The sequence below is a fragment of the Mesoplodon densirostris genome, chromosome 14, assembly GCF_025265405.1.
Source record: "Mesoplodon densirostris isolate mMesDen1 chromosome 14, mMesDen1 primary haplotype, whole genome shotgun sequence".
Classification (NCBI taxonomy): Eukaryota; Metazoa; Chordata; class Mammalia; order Artiodactyla; family Ziphiidae; genus Mesoplodon; species Mesoplodon densirostris.
The window spans coordinates 29,679,626-29,707,500 of record NC_082674.1 but is presented as its reverse complement, the minus strand read 5'-3'; the positions used below and the strand labels follow the sequence as shown (position 1 = coordinate 29,707,500).

The 27,875-nt window shown below is 37.1% G+C and overlaps 1 protein-coding gene across 1 annotated transcript in view; it reads left to right on the top strand.

The window, feature by feature from the left end:
* STRN (striatin) overlaps positions 1-25,811 on the top strand; it is a 110,536-nt gene extending 84,725 nt beyond the window's left edge. The window contains exons 11-18 of the mRNA XM_060117708.1: positions 1,809-1,984; positions 3,861-3,908; positions 4,904-5,025; positions 8,290-8,457; positions 10,118-10,258; positions 18,610-18,717; positions 19,848-19,934; positions 20,022-25,811. Coding sequence (XP_059973691.1) covers positions 1,809-1,984; positions 3,861-3,908; positions 4,904-5,025; positions 8,290-8,457; positions 10,118-10,258; positions 18,610-18,717; positions 19,848-19,934; positions 20,022-20,191 — 1,020 coding nt within the window. The 3' untranslated portion in view covers positions 20,192-25,811. The remainder of the gene's footprint in view (positions 1-1,808; positions 1,985-3,860; positions 3,909-4,903; positions 5,026-8,289; positions 8,458-10,117; positions 10,259-18,609; positions 18,718-19,847; positions 19,935-20,021) is intronic.
* The last annotated feature ends 2,064 nt before the right edge of the window (positions 25,812-27,875 follow it).

Genomic DNA, 27,875 nt, shown 5'->3' with positions numbered 1-27,875 from the left:
TTAGAAGGCCTTGGTTTCTTGCTGGCTATTGGCTGGAGACTAGTTCCTCACCACGTGAGCCTCTCTGTGGGCTCCTCAGCAGAGCAGCCGGCTTCTCCCAGTGTGAGTGCACCTGAAAAGATAGAGAGCAGGAACACTCAAGATGGAAGGTTTTATAACCTAATTTTGGAAGTAATTTGTTCCAACTTCTACTGTATGCTGTTAGTCATACAGAGCAGCCCTGTAATGTGGAAGGCAACTTCCCAAAGGTAAAAATAAGTGGGCTGATTGGGAGCTATGTTAGTGGCTGCCTACCACATTAAGATGCTCGGAAGGAATCTAAGTGCTCTTACATGTGAAAACCTTTTAGCTCTTTAATAAGAGTGGGCAGGGGCCTCCCTGGTGGCGCAAGTGGTTGAGAGTCCGCCTGCCGATGCAGGGGATACGGGTTCGTGCCCCGGTCTGGGAGGATCCCATATGCCGCGGAGCGGCTGGGCCCGTGAGCCATGGCCGCTGAGCCTGCGCGTCCGGAGCCTGTGCTCCGCAACGGGGGAGGCCACAACAGTGAGAGGCCCGCATACCGCAAAAAAAAAAAAAAAAAAAGAGTGGGCAGGAGTCAGTTCAGTTGCCCTTGTCTTCTTCACCTCCCCCTGCAACCCCGCTTGCCCCAAAGATAACCAGCCCCACTTAGGAGAGTTCCTTGCATAGTGTGTTTTGTCTTCACTTATTGCCCCAGTTGTGACATGTCCTGTCCAGATTTTTCTGCAGATTTCTAAACTTCTGGGCTCTGAAGTATAGTTTTTATTAATACATAGCCTCTGAAGCCAGACTGATTGATTTTGAATCCTGACTCCTCCATTTACTAGACAGCAAGTCACTTAACTTCTCTTTCCCTAACATGCCTAGTCTGTAAAGTGGGGATAATGTTAATTCCTACTTCATAGAGTTGTTGTGAGGATTAACTGAGTTAATGCATGTTAAGCCTTTTGGAATAATGTACAAAATAATGAATAAGGCTCAAAATAGCAGCTATTGTTAGTATCATTGATGATTTTTGTCATTGTAAGTCTGGTTAACATTTCTCCAGTGTGTTACCAATACTTGCCCCACTCTTGCTTAAACCTAGCATGATTGTTAGCCTTGGAGTGTGAGGAGTTCATTCATGGTGCTTGTGTAAAGTCAAATAGTAACCTCTTTGGCTTTCCTATTACTTGGAATGAAAAAACAGAGCATTTTTTTCAGTTGTTGAGATGGAGATTCTGTGGAGAAAAGGAACATAATAATGTATTTATTTTACCAATGGAATCTTTTTTTGTAACATCTGATTGTCTCTTCCAGTTTTAACATTTTATATTTCTGGTTTATAAACTCTGTTATCAATTTGAAGAAAATTTAGCTTTTGTCAGAAAGCATTGAAAATTTCAAAATTTCATCATAGTCTGTAATGTTAGCAGGTTTAAAGATAACTTAGTTTTTCAACTCTTACCCAAAATTAGTTTCTATTCTATAATTTAGGTTGAAATTACTTGTCTTTTAAAAAAATCATCTTAGTGAAGATCTATTTTATGTTATTATTTGATCCTCTTTCTGTATTGAATTATGTTGCCTGTTTTCTTATTATAGCGTTCATATTTCTTCAGAGAAAACCATTGCTAACATATTGCTAAATTTGCCTATTGATTGGTTATTTATGTTTAAAAATTATATTGTTTTGAAAGTTGCAAAATGTGATGGTTTGATGACAAATTAGTAAGAATTAATGTTGAAATATAGTTTTTTTCCTATCCTGAACTAAATGTATTGGTATTTTTCTTTTGTTTCTTTAATAGATAGCAAACAATAAAGATGCATTGAGGAAGACATGGAACCCTAAGTTTACATTAAGAAGTCACTTTGATGGCATTAGAGCCCTTGCTTTCCACCCCATTGAGCCTGTTTTGATAACAGCATCAGAGGATCACACGTTAAAAATGTGGAATTTGCAGAAAACAGCCCCAGCCAAAAAGTGAGAATATTCTCCTTTAACTGTATTTAAATATTTTAATTAATAGTTTTTCAGAAGAAAAATGCTTACTTTATCATTTGCTGTTAAGTTCCCCAAATATCTCTTCTAATTCTTTCTTCTTTACTATGTCACATAATTTAGGGTGTTTTTCCCTTCATACTCACAAGCTAATTTAGGTTGGAAAACTGACCCTTAGGGAGAATTGGTATTATCTGATGGTTTGTGAATGCTGATTGTAATCTTTATATAGTGTTTTAAATAACTATCACATTTGGGGAGCTCTTTATCTGCACTGAAGGTTTCTGCTGGTGTTGTATACAAGTATGTGCATGTTTAAAATCATCAAACCTGCACCCCAAGCTTGTCCTGTTGTTTACTAGGTTTGGACTTATGGAGTGGGAGGGAGGGAAGGCTGATGGGGGATAGGGGGACAGGGAGAGGTGAGAGACCTCTCTTTGGTCTTTTCTTTTGACCTTGACCAAAATGTCTAGACTGAAAGACACTGTTGTTGCTCTCATTTAACCACTAATACTTGCCTTGGCCTCTTGGTTCCTCTCTAAGCATGGACAGACATGAGTTGGTATAAATCCCTTTTATCAGTCACCATGCTAGTCCTGATCCCACTTGGTGGGGTCCTTATTGGAACTCCTCTCCTTTTTTCCTTGGGTCACATGGTCCAGAACCCAGCATCTGCCAGCAAGGGCCCTTCTACAGTGTTTGACACCTCTTTTATTAAAGAGTAGAAATGAACATCAAATGGAGGAGATTATGGAAGTTTTACTACTGGTAGAGAATATCTATTGCCCAATTTAAAAGAGATCAATGACATTCCTGCTGTGAGTCATATATAAACTAGATAAAATACTTGATTCATCAGATAGCTCAACCAGATCTTGCTTAAAACCAAGTGAATCCTCATGTAGATTAGGTGTCTTCAGCAGAGAAGTATTTCTTGGTTATAAATTGTGCCTTTTGTCTTTCAAGTTCTTTAGTCACAGTGGACATCATATTGGACCAGAGAATGTGAATGTCTCATCATATATTCTTGACTAAAATTTAGAAAAATATTGAGATAAATTTTTTGCTGGTGATAGCTTAGTAACAACATCTTCACATTGCAAGTAACAGTAGCCTGTTTACCTTTGAACTTAAAACTTTGGTAATGAGGAGAGATATCATATGCCTATAAAAAAAACTACAATGCAGTCCGATTTTAAATCGAGTTTCCATTATCAGTCATGGCCAGTATTAGGCCCTGTAGAGTACCCATATACTCAGTGTTCTGAGTAATGAATAATCTGATGATTTGGACAGTTTCTGCAAGTATTAAGGACAGGCATGTTAACCTTTATGCAAATGCAAGGAAATTAAAGTACTTTTGATTGAAATTCTACTATGTGTATGGTTCTGTCCTAGGCTCTTTTACCATGTAGAATCTCATTTAATCCTGTGAATATTTGGTGTTATCCCTATTTTTCTGTTTTATTTTAAACATAGAGGAATCTGGAGTTCCAAAAGATTAAATAATTTGCCTAAAGTTAGCCAGTTAGTGACAGAATTGGAAATTGAATCCAGAAATTTCTCTCTTCAAAGCCCATGTTTTTTCCCCTGAGTGAGGCTATCTCCTCCTTTAGTCAAATAGATTAGGACAATGCTAAAAGCGCTGTAACAAGGTATTGTTACTAAACAAGAATTTTGTTTCTTGAAGTCACAAATATATGTGATCCATGTTAAGTAAGCTTTCTTGTGTCCTGGGGTTGAGAATGGTATATTATCATAGTGTTGGTATTTCTAGGGGCAATTTTGTGACATACATTGTCATACTGTTTACTACTGAAAACTCAGAGTGGTAAAAATCCTCCTCTCTCTGATTTAGGAGCACTTCTCTTGATGTGGAGCCTATCTATACATTCAGAGCTCATAAGTAAGTATATGCTTTTTCTTTGTGTTAAATCAACATCATGGGCTTCCCTGGTAGCGCAGTGGTTGAGAGTCCGCCTGCCGGTGCAGGGGACGCAGGTTCATGCCCCGGTCCAGGAGGATCCCACATGCCGCGGAGCAGCTGGGCCCGTGAGCCATGGCCGCTGGGCCTGCGCGTCTGGAGCCTGTGCTCCGCAACGGGAGAGGCCACAACAGTGAGAGGCCTGCGTACCGCAAAAAAAAAAAAAAAAAAAATCAACATCATTGTAAATCAGCCTAATTAGCACATTTTCTTTTCTTTCACGTATGTATTTGTGTTATGTATTTTTTGTATTTAGTAGTGTTTTTTGTAAATGTAAAAGAAACTGGCAGATAATATAATGCTAGAGACAAGTTTATCACTACCAAATTGGGATCCTTGCTGAAATTAGATTTTATTTGCATGATGTGTAGATGATGTATATATCTCTCTTACAATGAAGTTGAGGCAATTAAGTTTAACCATGAGAAATCCTGATCTTTTTTCCTTAAAAATATCTGAGACTTTTTTTAATTGTGATCACATGTTGCATGCTTTTCCTGTTTCCATTTAAGTTTAAGGAATGTACCTGTTCACTTGATTTAGCACAGAGATTGGCATACTTTTTATAAATAAAGGGCCAGTTAGTAAATGTTTTTAGGCTTTGCTGGCTGCATATTTAATGTTGTACATTCTTGTTTTTAGTTTGGTTTTGTATTACAACCCTTTAAAAGATGTAAAAGCCATAAATGCTTGAGGACTGTACGAAAGCAGCCCACTGGTTGGATTTGGTCCATAGGCCATAGTTTACCAACCACTGGTTTAGCAGAGGAAGAAAAATGAATAATGCTTTGATAGTTTTTTATTTGTTATCCAAAGCAGAAAAAGAGAAAGCCTTTTGAATAATTAAGCATTCTTATTTTTAACAAGTCCTATTATCAGATAGATTTTTGAGAATAGAAATTGATTTTCCTTCCCAGAGGTCCAGTGCTTTGTGTGGTAATGAGCAGCAATGGTGAGCAGTGCTATAGTGGCGGGACTGACGGACTGATCCAGGGCTGGAACACCACCAACCCCAACATCGATCCCTATGACTCTTACGGTATGTGATTCCCCAAAGATATGAAAGAATAAAATATTTTCTTTTTATGCATTTTACATAGCATATATAAGGATAAAATGAGATTTTTTGAAAATAAATTGGTAAAAGGGAACCATATATTTATTTTGTTAAAAAGGACTCCTATATTTGGGGATCAATTTGATATACATAATGCTAAAAGAAAAGAGAAAACAACGTATTTTTCCCAAGAAAACAGTTCCCACCCCCAGAAGTCTTACTTGGATTGTAAGAAGTCTTGATTGGAAATGCTGGCTTGATTGACAATTGTTTTCTTCATTGTAGGCATCTGTACAGTACTTGATACATTATTACTAATCTGTAATCATATTTTGTCACTATTCTTGACAAATAACTTTGAAGGAAAATGAATGGTGGCATCATCTTCTTGATCAGTTATTGGAGGGTATAGAGGCTAATGATTTTTAAAGTGTATGGTACCAAAATATTTAAAAGGCCTTAAAAAATTAAGAAGTGCCCTTTAGATTTGGGAACAGCACCATGAAACAAAAAACTGTATTATAATCTATCACTAGATATGATCATAAATTCCCTTGCAAAAACTGTTTAGGAACTATTTTGGTTTCCTCTTAAAATTCTCCTTAAATTCTAGAATGGTATGAAGTGTCAAGTATGTCATAAAACCATATTTTATTTTTGTTATCATTGAATTAATTTTACTAATAAACCTAAGTAAAGATAAGAAATTCAGTAACTAAAAGTTTCTTCTAACATTTATTTAATAAGCATTTAACATATATTTTGTGAAGGGTAGCACCCCCTCTCCCTCCACGATTCTCTTACAGATTTATCTGTCTCATGCTTTTCCTTACTTACTTTATCCCTGTACCAGATATCGGTGACCTCATTCTGTAGTGATAAGCCAACCCTTCCCCTTTGCTCTTGACCTCGTTCTCTTGTTTCCTTTGAGACTTCACTCTAATATCATTCTTCTTCTCTGTTTCTGGCTGACTCTTTCTCTTCTGCTCTCTCTTGCCCTCATCTGAAGCTTTACCCTCTTTGTTCTCTTTCCATCCCCTCAGCATGTAAGTAAATTCAGGTGTCTCCCATCCTGGGCAAGGAGAAGCCTTTTCTGACTCTCTGGCTTTTGTTTAGTCTCTCTTTCCTTCATTTCTTTCATTCCTGTGTCTCTTTGGTGATATTGTCTAGGAAACACAATTACTAGTTACTAATTTCATGTCCTTTCCCTGTGCATGATCCCTCTGCATTCTACCTTCTGGCTGTTCCACTTAAATATAACAAGATATCAGTATCTACCTAATTTGGCTGATCCAAGGGGTATTTTACAGTCCTTATTTTACTGGGTATACTGGCTATCTGAAACTGTGGACCACTCCGTCCTTTTTGAAATCTGTTCACTATAGGCTTTTTTGACACTTAACTCTATGACAGTTTCTATTCCCTGTCCATCATAAACTCCTTTTATTTTTCTCACCTTAAATATTAACATTTGTCGAGGCCAGACCCTAACTCATTCTTTGCATTGCACACATCTTCTTTGGTAGATTGAATCCACTTTGTGGTTTTATATGCTATTGACTCATAAATCTCTTCTTTAGGCTGCAGACTACCTACAGAACATCTCAAAGTGACTGTCTCATTGTACATAAATCCCTACAAGCATTGTTTCTTCTTCCATATATATATATTTTGGGAGGGCAGGGGTGGCATCACGTGGCTTGCGGGATCTTAATTCCCCGACCAGGGATCGAGGTGAGAATGCCGAGTCCTAACCACTGGACTGCCAGGGAATTCCCTTTCCATGTATTCTTTATCAGTTGGTGGCACTACCAGAATTATCGAAACGAGAAACCTAAGAGTTATCCTTGATTCCTTGTACCATTTTACTATCTATACCTTATTAATTATCTCCCCCTAAATATTTCTTGAATTTACTCCTGCTCTGGCCCTTTTATCACTGTCCTCGTTTGGGTCTTCATCTTCACTCTCCCAGTCTTCTAAACAGTCCCCTTGCCTTCATCTTGATTCTTTCCAATCTGTCTTCTACACTATAATCAAAGTTACCTTATTAAATACTTACTTCACCCTGCTTCTCCTGGGAAACCCTTCAGTGGTTCCCTATTGCTTTTAGGATAATTTCTTTAATATGTCATAGAAATCCCACCATAAACTAGCCACTCTCATCTCTTCCACTTCTTGCCTCAAATTTCACAGTCCAGTAATACTGACTTTCTTACAAATTTCCTCACATAGCATGCTATTTTTCCTTCTGTGATTTTGTAGGAGCTGCCTCCTTTGCCAGGAATGCCTTCCCTCTGTCCTTTGACTGGCCAACATCTGTACTCTAGGTGTCATTCTCTCCAAGAAGCTTTCATTCATCCCAGTCAGTCTCCATGGTAACAGATATCTGTCACTATTATTGTACTTACCACATTGTCTTTTGAAGACAAGGATGGTACTGTGTCTTGATCATCTGCATGGCCGCTGCATCTAGCATAGTGCCTACTACATAGTATATCTTCAATAAATATTTTATGGTATGACTAAGAGAGGATATAGGACAGATAACACCACTGGCATTTTAAATCTAACATCTGTGAGCCATCTTGAAAGTACCACTTCATAGACTCATTGTGAGGGTTAACAAGTAAAATTTCCAAGTTGGCTTTTATCAGGAAACAGTGCTAAGCAAACCCCCTCCCCTGCCTTCTCCTTGCCCCTCCCCCATATGCACATCATTCATGTGTCACATCTTGCTGTTTGAGCATTTAGGGATTCCTGTAGGTCTCAGTTCACGTCCATTAGGGATGACAGAGGCTTCTTGCTCCCAAGAATGACTGCCATTCATAGCACAAATGGCCTGAAGAGTGTATCCAAAGTGCTGAAGGACATCAGAGGAGGGAAGGGGTCTCTGTTCACTTCCTCGGGGAATGTGAGTTGTGGTTTCTCTGAAAGTAGATTAAATTCAAATGGTTTATGTTAACATGCTTTTTAAAAAAATCAAGACAAGTGGAAAGAAAAAAGGGAGGGAGAAGGAAATATGTAATTTTTTAAGGAGAAATATATGTACTTTAAAATTTTAATTTAGACATTTTAAACCCTACATTTGCATGTTTCCAAGCCTGTTTTTGCCACATTTCAGAAGAAAAAAAGAAACTAGGAGGTGTATTTTATACTTTTTGTTTTGTATATTTTACTTTCCTTTGGAATCTAAGTACCTTTATGATTTGTGCTTTTTTCCCTGCATTCCTGCTGTTCTTATAGATCCTTCTGTTTTAAGAGGCCCTCTCCTAGGCCACACCGATGCAGTCTGGGGTTTGGCTTACAGCGCAGCACACCAGCGTTTGTTGTCCTGTTCAGCAGATGGCACTCTCCGTTTATGGAATACAACCGAGGCTGCTCCAGCCCTGAGTGTATTTAATGATAATCAAGGTACATACTTTTTTCCCTGATTTTACTCAGTGTTTTATAAAATTATTCTAAAAAAAAACAAATAAATAAATGATTCTACAAACTCTTACTGTTTAAATTTAATTTGAAGGTTGTTTTTAAGCAGTAAAAATATATTTGCTTGAATTTCCAACTTAGTATGTATAAGTTTAAAAAGCATACTGTTTGGTGAAATAGCATGCCTTTTTTGAATTTTTAAAAATTGAGATATAATTTCTATACAGTAAAAAACAGATATTAAGGGTACATTTTCATGAGTTTGACAAATACATAAAACTCTTGCACCTATCAAGATGGAACATTTCCTTCACTGCCCTAAGGTTTCTTTGTGTTCTTCCCAGTCATCCCCCTTCCCCACTCCTAACCAGCGGTACCCACTGTTGTGATTTCTTTCATTATCAATTAGTTTTGTCTATTCTTAAACTTCACATAAATGAAATCATACAATGAGTGCTCTTTTTGTGTCTGACGTTTACCTCTCAATGTAGTGTTCTTGTGATTCATCCATGTGGTAATAAGCGTTAATAATTTATTTTTATTGTTTAGTAGTAAGTATTTCCTTAAACCACTGTTTATCATTTACCTCTTCATGAACATTTGGGTTGTTTCCATTTTTTCCTATTATGAACAAAGCTGCTGTGAACTTTTTTTTTTTTTTTTTTAAATCACAGGCAGGTAAAGACCTGGAAATAGAATTTCTGGGCTTTAGAATTAGAATTGTGTGTTTTAACTTTATGTGAAATTGCCAAACTTTCTTTGAAAGTAGTTGTTCCATGTTACACCACTGACTGCAATGTGTGAGAATTCCAGTTGCTCTGTATCCTTAATTACAAACATTTGGTATTGAGGATGTATTTAATTTTAGCCATTTTGGTGGGTGTGTAGCAGTATTTCATTGTGATTTTAATTTGTATTTCCTTGGTGGCTAATTATTCTGAGCACCTTTTTTGTGTGCTCATTGGCCGTTAATGTACCTTCTGGAAGATACACATTTTTGAACTGTTAGCTTACTTAGATTTTGAACCAGATTTTAAAAATCAGATTATATTCACATATACATAGAATTATTTTTTTATGTTGTTAAATAAGTTCCAAGTTTTACCCTATTCTAGATGATAAATAAAAATACCTTCTTTATTCTTGAGCTGCCATAACTTGTGCCTAGGTTTTGATGAGTTGCCTGCATTTGATATTTGCGTAACTCTACCAATAAATAACAATTTGAGTTTTTACTTCTTAAATTCCATACTTTTAGAGAGTTAGAATTCCTATTAAGAGATGGGCTTTTAAAATGAAGAATTTCTGTGATGCCCCTCTAAACCCCAGGTTGATTTGAGGTGGAAGCAGAAAAACTTGTAGTCCATATGTATTCCATTTATTTCTAAATAAAGGCTTGGATTCAATGAATACAGTAGCTGTGAGTGACTGGTAGAAGGTGTGGTAAACAAGTAAGGATGATAAAATAGACTAGGACTAAGAGTAACGGAAGAAACAATCTGCACTGAATGACTATGAGCTAATTCTTATTCTAATGTTGAGCCTTATTTACTTCTTATACCACCGTTTGTTTTGCTATATTCTAAGCACATTGTGAAGTAGACCCTCTAACTGCCATTCTCTTCTAATATGTTCTGACTCTTAGAATTGGGAATCCCTGCCTCTGTGGATCTAGTGAGCAGTGACCCGAGCCATATGGTAGCATCATTCAGCAAAGGATACACAAGCATCTTTAACATGGAAACACAACAACGCATTCTCACTTTAGAATCCAACCTAGATTCAAGTATGTATACCAATTTTAAGTAGTCTGTGTTTGGATCAATTTTTTAAACGTTATCAGAATTATAACTACTAGAGTCAACTATGAAAAACACTTGTCATTATAAAGTGTTCTGCCTCAAAATCATATAATACAGTTATTAGAAGGATATAATGATTTACAGTTGATTTTAAGTCTTTAGGTTAAGTTTATTCACATGTATAACTGTACTGTTTGAAGTAGCATTTGAGCTATTCTAAAGAGAAGTCAAGTTTAATTTTATACCAAATGCTTAGTTTTCAATTCTATTTGAAGGCAATAATATTTATTCTGAATACAGGCATATCTTGGAGTTTTTGTGGGTTCAGTTTCAGACCTTTGAAATAAAGCAAATATTGCAACAGAGTGAGTCACATGACGTTTTTGCCTTCCCAGTGCATATAAGAGTAATGTTTACACTATACTACAGACTGTTAAGTGTGTACATATCTTAATTTAAAAGTACTTTATTGCTGAAAAATGCTAACCACCATCTGAGCCTTCAGTGAGTCATGATCTTTTTGCTGGGGGAGGGTCTCGCCATGATGTTGATGGCTGCTGACTGATCAGCGGGTGGTTGCTGAAGGTTGGGTGACTGTGGTAATTTCTTAAAATAAGACAGCAGTGAAGTTTGCCGCATCAACTGACTCTTCCTTTCATGAACTACTTCTCTGTAGCATGCGTTGATGTTTGATAGCATTCTACCCACAGTAGAACTTCTCTTGAAATGGGAATCAATCCTCTCAAACCCCACCGCTGTTTGATCAACAAGATTTTTGTAATTATGTAATCCTTTGTTGTCATTTCAGCAGTCTTCACAGCAGCCTCACCAGGAGTAGATTCTATCTCAAGAAACCACTTTCTTTGCTCATTCATAAGAAGCAACTCCTCATCTATTCAAGTTTTATCATGAGATTACAGCAATTCAGTCATGTCTTCAGGCTCCACTTCTAATTCTAGTTCTCGTGCTATTTCCACCACACCTGAAGTTACTTCCTTCACTGAAGTCTTGAACCCCTCAAAGTCATCCATGAGGGTTGGAACTAACCTATTCCAAACTCCTGTTCATGTTGACATTTTGACCTCTTCCCATGAATCACAAATGTTCTTAATGGCATCTGGAATGGTAAATCCTTTCCAGGAGGTTTTCAGTTGGCTTTGCCCAGATCCATCAGAGAAATCACTAGCTATGGCAGCTGTAGCCTTACGAAATGTATTTCTTAAATAATAAGACTTGAAAGTCAAAATTACTCCTTGATCCATGGGCTGTGGAATGGAGGTTGTGTTAGCAGGCATGAAAAAAACATGAATCTCACTGTACATCTTCATTAGAGCTCTTGGGTGACCAGGTGCATTGTCAGTGAACAGTAATATTTTGAAAGGAATCTTTTTCTGAGCAGCAGCTCTCAAGAGTGGGCTTATAATATTCAGTAAACCATGTAGTAAACAGATATGCTGTCATCCAGGCTTTGTTTTTCCCTTTATAAAGCACAGGCAGAGTAGATTTAGCATAATTCTTAAGGGCCATAGGATCTTCAGAATGGTAAATGAACATTGGCTTCACCTTCGAGTCACCAGCTGCGTTAGCACCTAACAAGAGAGTCAGCCTGTTCTTTGAGGCTTCGAAGCCAGGCATGACTTCCCTCTAGCTATGAAAGTCCTAGGTGGCATCTTCTTCCAATAGAAGGCTGTTTCATCTACATTGAAAATCTGTTGTTTAGTGCAGCCACCTTTATTCATTATCTTAGCTAGATCTTCTAAGTAACTTGCTACAGCTTCTATATCAGCACTTGCTGCTTCACTTTGCACTTTGATGTTACAGAGACAGTACTTCTTTCCTTAAATCTCATGAACCAACCTCTGCTAGCTTCAGACTTTTCTTCTGCAGCTTCCTAACCTCTCTCAGCCTTCATAGAATTGAAGAGAGTTAGGACCTTGCTCTGGATTAGGCTTTGGCTTAAGGGAATGTTGTGGCTGGTTTGATTTTCTATCCAGCCCACTAAGACTTTCTCCATACTGTTTTGCTTTCTTATCATTCATGTGTTCACTGGAATAGCACTTTCAATTTCCTTCAAGAACTTTTCCTCTGCATTCACAACTTTTGGCTAACTGGAGCAAGAGGCCTAGCTTTTGGCTTATCCTTTCCACATGCCTTCCTCGCTAAGCTTAACCATTCCTGGCTTTTAATTTAAAGTGAGAAGTGTGCAACTCTTCCTTTCATTTGAGCACTTGGTCATTGTAGGGTTACTGATTGGCCTAATTTCAATATTGTTGTGCCTCAGAGACTAGGAAGGCCCAAGGAGGAGAGAGATGGGGTTACAGCTGGTCGGTGGAGCAGTCAGAATACACACAACATTTATCAAGTTCACCATCTTATATGGGTGCAGTTCATGGCACCCCAAAACAAATACATTAGTAATATCAAAGATCAGGGACCACAGATCACCATAACAAATATTAATAATGAAAAAGTTTGAAATGTTGCGAGAATTACCAAACTCTGACATAGACACGAAGTGAACAAATTCTATTGAAAAAATGGAACCAATAGACTTGCTAAATACAGGGTTGCCACAGACCTTCAATTTGTAAAACAACACAATATCTGCAAAGCACAATAAAATGAGATAGGCCTGTATAAAATAAATCTGTTGTTCATTTCTCATAATTTTACTTTTTGAAAGAATAGTTGCTGTACAATATTATATGTTATAGGTGTACAGTATTGTCATTCACAATTTTTAAAGGTTATACTCCATTTATAGTTATTATAAAATATTGGCTGTATTCCTCATGTTGTACGATATATCCTTGTAGCTTATTTTATTTTTTTATTTTTTATTTTTTTTAATGTCTAAATACTTTTTTTTTAATAGGTCTTTATTGGAGTATAATTGCTTCACAATACCGTGTTAGTTTCTGTTGCACAACAAAGTGAATTAGCCATATGCATACATGTGTCCTCATATCCCTTCCCTCTTGAGCCTCCCTCCCATCCTCCCTGTCCCACCCCTCTAGGTCATCGCAAAGCACTGACCTCTAGGCACAAGACAGTCAGAGCTCCAGCTCCATTTCTCTGATTCATCTGGCTGCCTTCCTCCTTTGTGTGCTGGCTTTTTCCTCAGACTAACTTGCCCTGTGGTCACAACATGGCTGCCAGCATACCTGGAACAACCTGCTCCCTTGTTCATTTCCAACAAGAGAGGCGACCTCACCCTGAAAAACATACGATTCAAGTTTTTCCTTCCTGTCTGCTTGATACATCTTGGGACACAGCCCACCCTTGAATAGTCACAATCAACTGGAGAGAGCCCTGTGATGATGGGCTCAAGCCTGCGGTCCTGAAGCAATCACCAGCAAGGGGGACACTACACACACACATACACACACACACACACACACAAAAAAACATCCTTGGCATAGACTTGGAATTGGGATCCTCCCCAGGAGCTGGGGATGGACCAGCTTCCTTTGAACCCTCTGGCTACATTTATTCCATTTACCAAGTTGGGTTGTGTTATGAAGGAGGAAGCAGGGAAGCAGGTGTTCTGCTTAGGCAACCAAGAGTGTTCCGTCCAGATAGCTTGACTCAGGGCACATCTTCAAGGAGCCTGGTGCATCCTTAGGAGCCAACATATGGAGAAAAGGCAAAGATTTCCCCTGCCTCCCTTGCCTGTTTGGCTTGCACTTTTCTTTTGGTGTTTCTTTGAGATAAAAGAAGGAAAGAAGTGGAAAAAGAAGGGAAATAAGAAAGAAAAACTACTGTCCTCTCTGGCTTTCTCTCTCTCTCTCTCTCTCTCTCTCTCTCTCTCGCGCGCGCGCGCGCGCGCGCGCGCGCACCTTCACAGAATCCTGGGGATTGTAATGGTGACCACTGATGTCATGGCAACAGGAAATAGTGTTATGGGCTGAGCCCAGAGGAATATTAACAGTATAAAGTTGTTTTTTTTTCAGTGACTATGAACTTCTCTTTTGTATTTTTAATTGTTTTATTTTTTTAACATCTTTATTAGGGTATAATTGCTTTACAATGGTGTGTTAGATTCTGCTGTATCAAAAAGTGAATCAGCTATATGTATACATACATCCCCATATCCCCTCCCTCTTGTGTCTCCCTCCCACCTTCCCTATCCCCCCCGCAGGTGGTCACAAAGCACCGAACTGATCTCCCTGTGCTATGCGGCTGCTTCCCACTAGCTATCTATTTTATGTTTGGTAGTGTATATATGTCCATGCCACTCTCTCACTTCATCCCAGCTTACCCTTCCCCCTCCCTGTGTCCTCAGGTCCATTCTGTTGTAGGTCTGCGTCTTTATTCCTGTCCTGCCCCTAGGTTCTTCATGACCAGTTTTTTTTAAGAATCCATATATATGTGTTAGCATACAGTATTTGTTTTTCTCTTTCTGACTTACTTCACTCTATATGACAGACTCTAGGTCCATCCACCTCACTACAAATAACTCAATTTTGTTTCTTTTTATGGCTGAGTAATATTCCATTGTATATATGTGCCACATCTTCTTTTTCCATTCACTTGTCGATGGACACTTAGGTTGCTTCCATGTCCTGGCTTTTGTAAATAGAGCTGCAGTAAACATTGTGGTTCCTGACACTTTTTTTTTTTTTTTTTTTTTTTTTTTGCGGTACGCGGGCCTCTCACTGTTGTGGCCTCTCCCGTTGCGGGGCACAGGCTCCGGACGCGCAGGCTCAGCGGCCATGGCTCACGGGACCAGCCGCTCCGCGGCATGTGGGATCCTCCCGGACCGGGGCACGAACCCACGTCCCCTGCATCGGCAGGCGGACTCTCAACCACTGCGCCACCAGGGAAGCCCTACCTGACACTTTTTGAATTATGGTTTTCTCAGGGTATATGCCCAGTAGTGGGATTGCTGGGTCATATGGTAGTTCTATTTTTAGTTTTTTAAGGAACCTCCCTACTGTTCTCCATAGTGGCTCTATCGATTTACATTCCCACCAACAGTGCAAGAGGGTTCCCTTGTCTCCACACCCTCTCCAGCATTTATTGTTTGTAGATTTTTTGATGATGGCCGTTCTGACCAGTGTGAGGTGATACCTCATTGTAGTTTTGACTTGCATTTCTCTAATGATTAGTGATGTTGAGCATCTTTTCATGTGTTTGTTGGCAATCTGTATAGATCCTCTGCCCTCCCAATGGTTCCCCAATTTCTCCCTTCGGCATGGGATCCCTTCCCCTCCCCCATCCATCCCTCGGGGGTCCAGTCCCGTCCTGTCTCCACTTCTCCCCCTTCACTCCCCCCAAAGCCCCACATCCTACCAGGTCACTGGGGGGTCCTCCCATCCCCTTAGGTGTCCATGGTCCCCCACCAGTGCCTGGTAGGTGCCCTAGTTGTGAGGAGATGCAAATTCCACGTCCTCCTAGTATGCCCTCTTGACTTCGCCCTGTCTTAGTAAATTTAAAATCATGCTTAGAGGGCCTCCCTGGTGGCGCAGTGGTTAAGAGTCCGCCTGCCGATGCAGGGGATACGGGTTCGTGCCCCGGTCTGGGAGGATCCCATATGCCGCGGAGCGGCTGGGCCTGTGAGCCATGGCCGCTGGGCCTGCGCATCCGGAGCCTGTGCTCCGCAACGGGGGAGGCCACAACAGTGAGAGGCCCACATACCGCAAAAAGAAAAAAAAAAAAAAAAAAAAATCATGCTTAGATATATGACCTAAAGCTACTGTAATAAAATAAAAAGCCAATATGAAATTAAGAAGGATATGAACATTTTTCAAATTACCTTCAGAGAGTATGGTCAATTCTTTGAACGTCCTCAATGTAAATGTTGATTTTAATGACTGCTACAAATTAATAAGGTCTCAATTCAGTGAGTGAGATGGATAAGCTAAACTAGGCAATTCCATTTCTCCCTCACGATGTATAACTGTAAAGTCATATGACTTTTTGCCTGATACTAGAAGCATTTTCTAAAGAAGAATGCGAGAATGTTTTGAGCAAAGGCAGCATTGTTGGAATTATTGATAACTATTTCGAGTTATAATAATATGTCCTGACATTTCCTAAGTTATCAGTTTGATTACTTTAGAGTTATATAAAGCACATTTATTTCTTTTTACTGTGACTCCCTCAGCTGTTTATATTTGACTATGTTATTGTATTCTGGAATTTAGCAGGTGTTTTTTTAAATTAAAGTTCAGACCAAACATGTTTTAAGGTAAAAGTGAATTTTGTATAGTTTAAAAGGATGAAAGATGTTTGTTGTTAGAATCAGAATAAATCACCTTTCTTCTTATTGATGGCAGTGGTGATTTGACTATGATTAAGTCAAAGGTAGTTGAAGCAGGCAATTGGGTACTTGTGAACCCATTGGAAAGGTAAACTATTTTTAGGTCATAAGCTGAATATAAATATTTGGAGGATTCTTTTAGACTCATTGTTAGAATGATGGCTAGTAGACCTACAGTTTATTTCTAGTGTTCTTTGTATTTTGCTTACTTTTACTTGTCTGATTTACCATCACCTGGAGAAATTTCCTTAAAAAGTATTACTAAATAAGATCTTTCTTTTGTCTGATTTCTATCATGCTTCTTTTCTAGATTTCAAAGTAATTGAAGCTATTCTCAGAAACTTCTCTCCCAAAATATATCGGATACTTTACTTAAAGTATTTGTATTTTGTTGTTATTCTCCTGCTAAACCTTACAGCAGATATTGGTCAGTGGTGTGTTATCTCTGGAGGAAAAAATATCCATAGGCTGAATTTTTAATCTAAACTCTTTGTTTAAGACCATTTAAAATGAATATAACTGACCCAGAGCTTACTCCACATGGTCAAGTGACTTTTTGTTGTGCACTTAGATAACAGGCTGGGTGGCCACCTGCCATTAGCATTGGAAAAAGACTACCTTCAGCTTTTAAAATGTCATATTTCTAGGTACCACATGAAAATCTAATAGAGTAGACTAATATTGGAGCTATTTTTAGCTATGCATCACGATATTTTCTATTATGAGTGTAACGTCATGATACCTATTCTAAGATTTAAAAAATTTTAGGAACTCTTTATTTTTGAAATAATTTTAAATTTAAAGAAAAGTTTCAAAAACAGTACAAGAATTCTTGGTTAACCTTCACCCAGATTCACCAGTTTTTAACATTTTGCCATATTTGTCACATTTACTTTATCATTCTCTGTGTATGTGTATAATTTAAAATTCTGAGCCATTTAAGAGACATTATATTACCTATACCCCTAGATCCTTTAGAATGTAATTCCTAAGAATAAGGACATTCTCTGACAGCACATTACATTATCAAAATCAGGAAATTTGACAATGACACATGCTGTTATTGTTTACACTCAAATTTGCCAGTTGTCCCAATAATGTACTTTATAAGGACATCCCTTCTTCTCCCAAGACCATGATATAATAATTACTTTTTAACTTTGACATATCTTAAATTAGTGTTATCTTTGTGTAGATTTTCCCTTTTTTCTTGTAAAAAGTATTGTAACAAAAATCACTAATTAAACTTAAGTTCTTAATAATTGATTTCCATTTCATAAAAGGCTGTCAGGAAGAACTTGTGATAGTTTAGGTAGCAATTTTGGCAGTTGCCTGATTTGCATGAGTCATCTAGTTGGGATAGAGATAGAAATTAGAATAGGTACTAGCTTTGTTACCATGATTTTGGGGAAGTCACAGATGTTTTCTAGACCTTGGTTCATTCACTGTGTTATGAGCCTAATGACATGTGGCCTGCCTGTCTCATTGTGTGTATAATTAAGATCTCTTTGAACACTATTAAATAGTGTGCAAAAAATACTATTAAGATGCTATTTTCAGATTCCAAACATGGTAGACTGTCAAATGACCATTTCTATTATGAGAAAGAGAAGATTAAAGAGTTAAAAATTCTCTTTGTCATGTTTATCTTTAGATGATAACCATGTGATAAAGAGCTCTGTATCTAGAATGAGCTGAGATTTAAATTTGGGAATTATCTACATAAAGTAATGGAATTTTATTAAAGTAGCAAAAGTATCATAGAACACTGTAGAATGAGAAATGTCAGTGGCTCTGGGCTAAGCTCTAGGCGGCATCCATTGATAGCAGGTGGTGGAAAAGGAAATTCTAATTCCCAGGTACTCTAGATTTGTCAGTAGAGTGTTGCTCAGGTAATTCTTATTTCCTAACATCGCAATTATGAACACAATTGCAGAATAAATGAACTAAAGACAAGTTAAAGTCATATCATTTACTTTTCCAATCTCTTAGGTGATATTCAGTTCTCTTTTGTGTGAAGAAATAGTAGCTTTGACAAATTTGTATTGCTCTTTAATTTTTTCTTTTTAGCAGCCAACTCTTCCTGCCAAATAAATAGAGTCATCAGTCATCCCACTCTTCCCATCAGCATCACTGCTCATGAAGACAGGCATATCAAATTCTACGATAACAATACAGGTAAGAACTTATTTAAATTGATTATTGTTAAAGCAAAAAAAAAAAAATCCCAGCTGTAATTTTGGTGTCTGTCAGTGGCTTTATAGTCAGCAAATAGGCACTGAAACACAAATCCTCTCCCAGATCAGTTTCTTTTTACTCCATCTGCTAAATCTGCTAAGAACGATAGCATATAGAATCATCTTGGTTTATTTAATAGTAAATAGGTGTTATATTTTGGCCCTAGAGCCAAGGTTATTACTAGGAACACAATGAAAAATTCATTCAGATACCAATAAAATGATCTCTTGTTTTGAATATATTGTGGAAAAGTAGAAATTTGCTGGAAGTAGATGCATATGATCGTTATATTTTGTTTAAAATTGTTTGATTTTTGAAGAGCCTTAGTGTTGCAGATGGCAAACCCCTGAGTCATTTGATTTATTTTATTTGTTTTTCCATGGACTAATTTTTTTCTGTATTATAATACTGATTATTTGGTCCTGACTGATTTGTACTGAGGTATGGAGGCTTTCCCAATTTTTATTAGCTTATATTTCACTAGTCTAAAGGAAATGCATGAAGAGCTGGTTGGGAGAACAACTCACTGTATTAGCGGCCATATTTACCTGAGTATCTGCTACTGGCTTTGTAAATGTGTTGACTTTTGCTAACTTTGCTTAGCTACAAGTGATGAATAACTTAACATTTTTAATCTCTTTCTATATACTGTTTCCACCAAAATTGTGGCCAGGTTTTCTCTCTGTTACTTTGTCATTGTCTCAGTATTTTCTTCTGCTTCCACAACACAGATAATTTGCCTGTAGCTAAAGGATGCAAAGTCAGTGATGAATAATGTCTGAGTTTTAGTTAATGAACATGGCTTAAAGGAATATTTGTGTACAAATATGACTTTGTACTTCCATATTGTGAAAGACAAAAATATAATCCGAAATTTGAGCTTTTGTTTCTCATCACCATCATGGCCAGAGCAGGGAGGGAGACACGTGTTGTTTTAGCAGTTGGAAAAGCTATTGATGTAGAGACTACACAAAGAGGGGTGACTGGCGAAGCCAGTACAGCGAGGTAGCTGGCTTGTATTCAGGATAAGGTAAACTATTACTAAAGAGTAACAATCTCTTTTTCCAAAGGCAAACTGATCCACTCGATGGTAGCCCACCTAGAAGCTGTTACAAGTTTAGCAGTTGATCCAAATGGCCTGTACTTAATGTCTGGCAGTAAGTACAACTATGGATTATTTATTTATTCTTACCATTTTTATATTTAATGTAATTTTTCTCTTAATTTCTTTTCTTTTGATATAGGTCATGACTGTTCAATACGTTTATGGAACCTAGAAAGTAAAACGTGTATCCAAGAGTTCACAGCTCATCGGAAAAAGTTTGAAGAATCAATCCATGATGTAGCTTTCCACCCATCCAAATGCTATATAGCCAGTGCTGGGGCTGATGCACTGGCTAAAGTCTTTGTATGACACAATGCATCATCTTCACCTTCTAGCTCTTTATAAATAATCAACTGCACAAAAGAGATACAGAAGACCGGGGCAAGAGTCAACCCATCCAGCCCTTTTGTTCTGCTGAAGGAGCACAGAGAACGTTTGTTAAAGTATAGTTTTGCAATTCGTTTTCTAAAACTAAGGTTTGTTCAGGTTGCTGCAAGCTCAGCTGAATCTGTGAGCCTGAAAACTTTAAAATTTTTCCCAAAATAGGAGCTTTTATTTCTGAGGTTGTTCTAATTCGCTAGGCAGGCCTGAGCGAAGAACATAGGTTTAGCTTGCCCCTATTGAGTAAATAGGGCACATTATAAGGGATAACTAAAAAGGTTGATGGCTGGGAATGAGTAGAGGAAGAATGGAAATTTAGACCTAGTTCTCCCCTGAGAAATCTTGTTAAACATATTAGGTAGACAAAACAGTAATCTTTATCATATATGCTGTACTAACCCCTATGTGCATAATGACCAGGCAGTGTTAAGATGCGTTTTTAATTTAGCTCTCCTTTCAACTGTTCTCATAAAGCACCTGGCAAAACATTTTACCTATTAGAGGGAAAAAAAGAAATGCAATAACATGTTAAATATATTATTATTCAGAAATGCTAAACAAATATTTAGTTTTTAAGCAGATTTCTATATTGTATTACATTTTTGAAAATAGATTTGGTACCATTCTAAAGTTTAGCTGTCAAAAACACTCACCATTATGAAGAATAGTTGATAGAGTCTGCTTTTACTAAAGGATTTAACTTATTCAGGTTTAAGATTCTGTTTATTTTTAATGGCAAGCAGGTCATATCTTTATAATAATTTCTGTTAATTTTAAAATTCATTTCATTCATGTGATGTTTATAGTACCAGAGTGATTATTTCCTATCAATGAAATCTTACTTTCAGTGGTTGAAAAGCTGGAAGTTATTTGCAAGTACTTATTTATCAAAACCCACATAACCATGCTTCAGATGATCTCTACTCTTTGTCTCTTATATTCAAATTATCTGACACCTACCAAAAATAGTTCATAATTATGTTTTAATAGGCCAAAGGATATGGTTAACCTTAGGCAGCTGCTTTTGCAGAAGTACTAAATAAAGCAAATGTTTTGTGCCTCAGGAATTCCCTTATTAATATCTCCAAAGAGAAGAACCTCTTGGAAATCTGGATGGAATAGTTTGGTGTATAATATTGGCTAAAGGGTTCTCTATTTCTTTCCCTCTCCCTACCCCACCTCCAGTGTCTAACTGGAATACACAGCATGTTTTAATAGGCAGTGAATCAGTACTGTTTCTGGGGAAAACCATTCTTGAAGGACCAGGGTTCCCTGAGCGCACCTTACCTATGACCCACATATGGTCAACTCGTGGGATTTCCATGACCCCACTGGACCCAGTATATACACCTCATCCCTACAACTGTCTCAACTCTCCTCACACTCCTTCTTATTTGCCCAAAATGTCAGAGACCAATCTGGAAATTAGATATAAGTTACTAATACCCAAATTTTCAGCAAAATGTATTTTTAATAGGCTCTCAGCCTTTAAAAAAGTCCATATCCATAAATATTTTAACCTTTTAATATAATTCCTACATTCCTATGCCCTTGTATTCCATTAGCATAACAATGTCACTTCTGATAATATGTACATCTACTCCCTGAAGAAGTATTATCACGATAGTGTCAATATTAATCGACAGTTTTTCTTCAAAATTTCTGCTTATCTGCCTCTGGAATTCTGTAGTATACAGGCAAGTTTTCTTTAAAGACCTGTGTTAAATTTGCCTAATTGATATACAGATATGCTTTAATATTTTGACACAGCTACCTTGTCATTTCATCTGTGCTTTGGTTCACAGTGGGCTCAAGGGACTCCTTTGTGTATTCAAATGATTTGACCTGGATATGAGCTACCAGTTAAATGTTTATATTCCCATGCAGGTATAGAATTCCACATTGTGTTTGGTGAATTCCTCTTTTGATTGTTCACAAAGTAAATAAATGATGTTGCTGACCTAACATTTGTAGAAGGATACTGGAAAATTCCAGTCAGGTGCTCTTAATTGGCCTATTTGTGATGGATGACTACAGGCTATTGTTCTACCAATTATTGCTTTAATTACTTTCCAAGGTCTGCAGTGCCTGTCACTGGAATTCTCAAAACCAAACCACTCTCTTCACCTGCGTTTTATGCCGCATGGTTGAAATGCATTTTTCTGTTAGTAAGTAGAAAACAACCATGAGATATGTAGACTATAGTGCAAATGATGGAACTGTTGAAAGTTCCTTAGAAATCCAGTGCTGTGCTCTTGGAGATTGTCCCCAGAAACAGAGATTCTTCTCCACTAGCACTGTTATGATCTCAGTGTAGAAATGAGCCAAAGCTGTCTTCCAACCAGATAGAAGCATATATATGTGTCTGATTTTTCCCTCAGCTTATCAAAAATTCAATGAAAATTGACAAAATGAACAAACACCAGATTTGAACAGTCACTGAAATGCTGTCATAGTGCTTCATTTGTAAATATTTTGTATGAAATGTATTGGAATAATATGGAAATCAGCAGGAGATGTGGGTCCCTGCCTTATCTTCACATGCTATGGATACATCTCTGGGAGCTTGCAGCACCCTTCTCAAAACTCAGCTGTCATATGGAGCTCGTTTGCTACTTGAACCATAGACAGATATTTAACATAAGTGATATAATGACCTTCAGTATTTTTCTATTGAACAAGTTTAGCAATTTTTGCCATTAAACAGATAATTAGTTATGCAAAGTATTTAGCTTTTATAATCATTTTAGTTATGACTAAAAGGGGGGAAATTGAGCTGCATCACTGATAACAAACTTTGTGAGAAATTTTTTGTTTATCTGACTTTCATTCCTTCAGTATTCTTGCTATAAATTTCTTTTGGAGATAATGATGAAGATTTATTTGAAAATGTCTAAAATGTATGTATATTTTATAAATATATATTATATATATTGTAGGAATATATATAATATATATAGACTATATATATATATATATAAAACCATAGGTGCATTTTACTGTTTTGTATGTTCATTTTTGGAGGTAGTGTACACAGCAGGTAATGATGAGTATGATGAGTGTTGTGCTGTTTGCTTTTGCAGTATAATATATAGTTCTAAATGTTTAAATTACTGTATATACTATATTCATTATAGGCTAGCATGCTTGTTTTAAAGACTGTCATTCTAGTTTATTAAAATCTGAATGTAAGAAAACCTGGCTATTCAAATGTGAATTGAAAAGTATTCCATTCTCAGTACTGAACTATTTCCATTGAACATTCAGGATTTTTGACGAAACAGATATCATCAAGAAGGCAATAGCTAGAGAAAGAGAGGTGCCTTTAAAACAAAAAATACAAGTGCAGCCTTACAGTGAGGATGAGGATTGAGTTTCTTTGTGGGGGAAGGGGTGGGAGAGAGGGAGAGAGAGTGTGTGCGTGTGCGTGTGTGTGTGTGAGTGTTTGCCAATCTGTGAAGGTCCTGATTTGTGACCATCAATGTCTTTTTAATGTATCTGTTCAACTTCTAGGACTTCAGGGGACATTTCATGCGCTGTCTTCGTGCTCTTCTGAGCACCATAAGTACTTTCCAAGAATTTTGAATGTGAATTCCTAGAAATTTCAGTAGAGAAGAAAATGGCTATTCTTTCATTGTGAGTCAAGTTCAGGTAGTAGGAGAAATTATTGATTCACCAAAATTATGGGATCTCTTTAACGTTGGCTAAGTAAATGTAATTTTTAAAGGCTCACTTTTTTAGCACTTCATATATTTCCCCTTTACACAAGAGCATGTCATGATTCTTATGTGATGAAGATTCAACTAGTGAAAATCATTTTTAATGATTTTTAAACACCTGAACTAGTTAAAATTCCACCTAAGAATAGTATTTAAATGGCATCTTTCATATCTACCTCTTTGTCATTGCTGCCATTTTGACTCAAGCAAATCTTTATGACATCTAAAATAATGGATGCAATTTAAAAATCTGTGTTGGTGCTTTTCTCAGGCTTTGTCATTTAAGTTATATTGAACAAAGATGTCACAAATCAGATTGAAAGGCTTAGAATTACTTTTGATTTTCTTTTGAAAGAACTGCTTAAAATTTATCATCAATGTTGATAGTGAGTTGGAGATAGTCTCTGGTTAGTATATGTCTGTGTGATGCTTTCAGCCAAGAGCCAAACTGTTATTGATTTACATGGGAAAAGAGCTCTTAAGTATAATTTTCTTCAGCTTACTTTATTCTTTGAAAGCTATTTCAAGGCTATTAAGTACGTAATCATTAATTTTATTTACTCAGAAGTTGCCTCTGTTACTGTGTTGTTTAGTTATTTATATAATTGCATTATTTTGTTTAACACTGGGATTCAGGTTGTACAAAAGTAGTAGCTGACAGAAATTGTATGTATATTTTTCTGAAACGTATCAATTCCTTCAGTTCATTTTAGAAGAAGGTCCAGAAAACTAACATATCTGTGTTTAAAAAACAAAGGACAGGTCAGGTCCTTGGTAGATGATTTGAATCATTCTACTTTTGCCACTGAAAGTTTTTTAATTGGTTATATATCCATCATCCAACTGGATCTCAGTGTCATTGTAAGGGATGCCGGGTTCACAGAGTATTAAACAGATTGCATCTTTTTTTTTTAATCCAAAAAAAAAGTGAATATAAAGCCAAACAGAGATCTCTATATCCCACTTATTTATTCTAGGAGTATTCCTGAAGTGGTGCTTAAGGGTGCTTAAGAATTTTCTGGATCTTTGCTAGTCAAGCTTTAGATTTGATTTAACTGGGACCACATGCCCATCATCCCTTGGATGCAAATTAGAAACTTCATTTTAATTTAGATTAACTGTAATGTCTGCCTGGGTTTTTAACAGGCTGTGAACCAGTGAGTGCCTTGTTAACGTAGAATGATTTTTCCCTGGTTGTGTGTTAGCTCCTCTCTGAAAATGTCTTAGAGAATGGTATTTTAGTTGACTTGTAGAGAGCTGCTAAATTTGGTGTTATCAGCAATCAGAAAGCCTTCAGTCTACCACATACCACCCTCCGTACTTTCTTTTCATTGTTTGGCTGAAGTTTGCCTCTTGTGAGAAACAAATACAACCCCCTTCTCCACACAGCTTTTTTCCAATCCGTATGCCCTATACCTATCCCAACTATATGATCTAATACCTGTTTTTAGGAGGAACCACTTCTGGTTTTGTAATCCAGAAGGATTACAAATCCTGTAATCTACTGGTTATTTTATGTCTTCTCCACTTCAGTTTACTAGAGCTGACCTCAGGGCATCATCAGTTCAGATTCATCAATAACTCCTTTTCTCCACACCCCTTCACCCCTCCAACTGGTGATCCCTGGGCCAGATTGTTTGATCTTCAGGTATTTTAAAATTTAGGTGTAATATCAATTAATGTAAATTAATCCAAATGCTAATTTTTGTGGTGCAAGAAGTTTCTTCTGTAAATTCAGGGTATGGATAAGCTAATTAAGATATCCTTTTTTGGTGGCTCTGAGTGTGTTATTTGTTTTTAAATAAAGTACAAATATAGATAATGTGCTATAGGTGTCTCATGAATTGAAATATTTGTCAGATTTGGAATCTAGTGGGTTTGCAGTTAAAATACTTAAACACAACCTGATTTTGTTTGGGGGGTTAGGTAGTAAAGGGGTGCAGAGAAATAAAAGTGTATTAGACAAAGTAGATGTGAATCCAAAGTAATGAACCAATCTTAATTATTGATTGTAAGGAAGGTGGAGAAATTTATCATTATAGAGAGTTTGGGGCTTTGTAAAACCAGTAAAATTAAAATACCCCACACGATTGGATCATGATACTTTCAGGGACATATGTATATTTTTTCTCAAGTGTTCAGTTACATAATTTAAAAAAATTACACATACACATACACATATAAATTTTATGTGCTTTTATTTTTTCTTTGTTTGGCTACTTAACAGGCAAGCATAAGCCTTCTACCCCTTGCTCCTTCAGATCAACATTATTTTTCAAGGGCTTCTGCTCAGAACTCACTGTCTCTTTGTTCCAACCTGGAGCCACAATAATATAAAGAATCTAAAAGGTACCGCTTCTGGTGTCCTTGAAACTATCCACTGTTCTATGATGTTTCATATGCTGCTGTAGTAATAAGTGTTCTATTCTTTGGTATGTACACATTTTTCAGTAGTGTCAGAAATGTCCCTTTTGTCCCTTGTAATGAGAACTGAGATGTGATTTGCTGGAGTTGTTTTAGAGTCATCTAGCTCAGAAGGTCAAGAGGCCTCCAAAAGTTTTTCAGGGATTGATGGACCCTCTGGGGTCAGCCCAGGTTCAGAATGGTATTCTAACCTGCTTTAGGTTTCCCAAGGGCACCACTGAGCTGTTGAGGGGTCCTAGGTTGTCCTGGCACTTAAGAGTATTCCCCAGGAACACCTGGAAATCTGGTCTCATCCAACGCTGTAACCATAACACATCCCTCCACTTGTTACTTCTCAGTTACACCTGTCGTTTACAATGATGGGGACGCTCTAGCTCTGTGGAGAAGCACTGACATGCAACTTTGAAAATTAGATTCCATGTTTTCTGAAACACAAATTCTAATTTAGTATATTTTGTATACTTTCAAAACCAAACAGAATCCAAAACCCACCAAACGGAAAATTACTCATTTCAAGTTTCACTTAGATCTTAGAAAACCCTAAGCCCTTTCTTATTCTTAGTTGTTATTAGACTAAAGGTAATGGTGTTTTTGGTCAGACTTGAAGAAGGATCTGACTATTTGGGAGAATAAAATCTGCAATATCTTTCCTACTGGAAGGGTCTGTTTCATAGAAAATTCTCTCGTCCTTGGTTATTTAGCCATTCACCTTACAGGAAGACTGGTCCAGATGCTAATTCTCTTTTGACTTTTCCTGTGTGCCTCTTTAAAGAGATAATTAATCCAGTGATATAAAGGAGAACCCACAGCAAAACATCTGTTAAATACCACTTGGAGTACTAGAATTAGTATTATTAATTCACATGCCAAAGTTTTTCATGTCCTTATTAAGATCCAGGGTGTGTATCAGGTTCCCAATCTATAACCTCAAACCAAAGATATTTTTGAATTACCTCATATAACAGCATCATCAAAGTAAGGGTAATGATAGGGAAACCCATCATTCACAAATGAGAATTCCCAAAGTGAAAAACTTTCTTTAATTAAAAAAAAAAAAACTGCATGCATGGAAAGCAAAATTTTATATTAAGCATATGTTGAGAAAATAAGCAGCTTGTGGTTTATTTAAAATGTGTTGAAATGTTAATGAATACTGACATCACCTACTCCTTCCTTATGGAAGTGGGACCAAGGCAGTAATTTTTCAGAAATAAATAAGATTAACTTACCTTAAAGCAAAAGAAACTCATCAGAAAGTTTACTTTCGGTGCTGGATAACTTGGGTGAGGGTGTTGGGAAAGATGTACCACACTGAAAAGGAAAACACAGTTAGCCTCTGATCTGGACCCATCACCCATTGTCTTCCTTTCTCCTTAAAAGACTTGTAAAGATGACCTCTAAGAGCCTTTTGATCTGTAAAAGTGAATGGTTCCAGTTCTGGCTTTTTTTCATTGATCCCTGTCATCTAA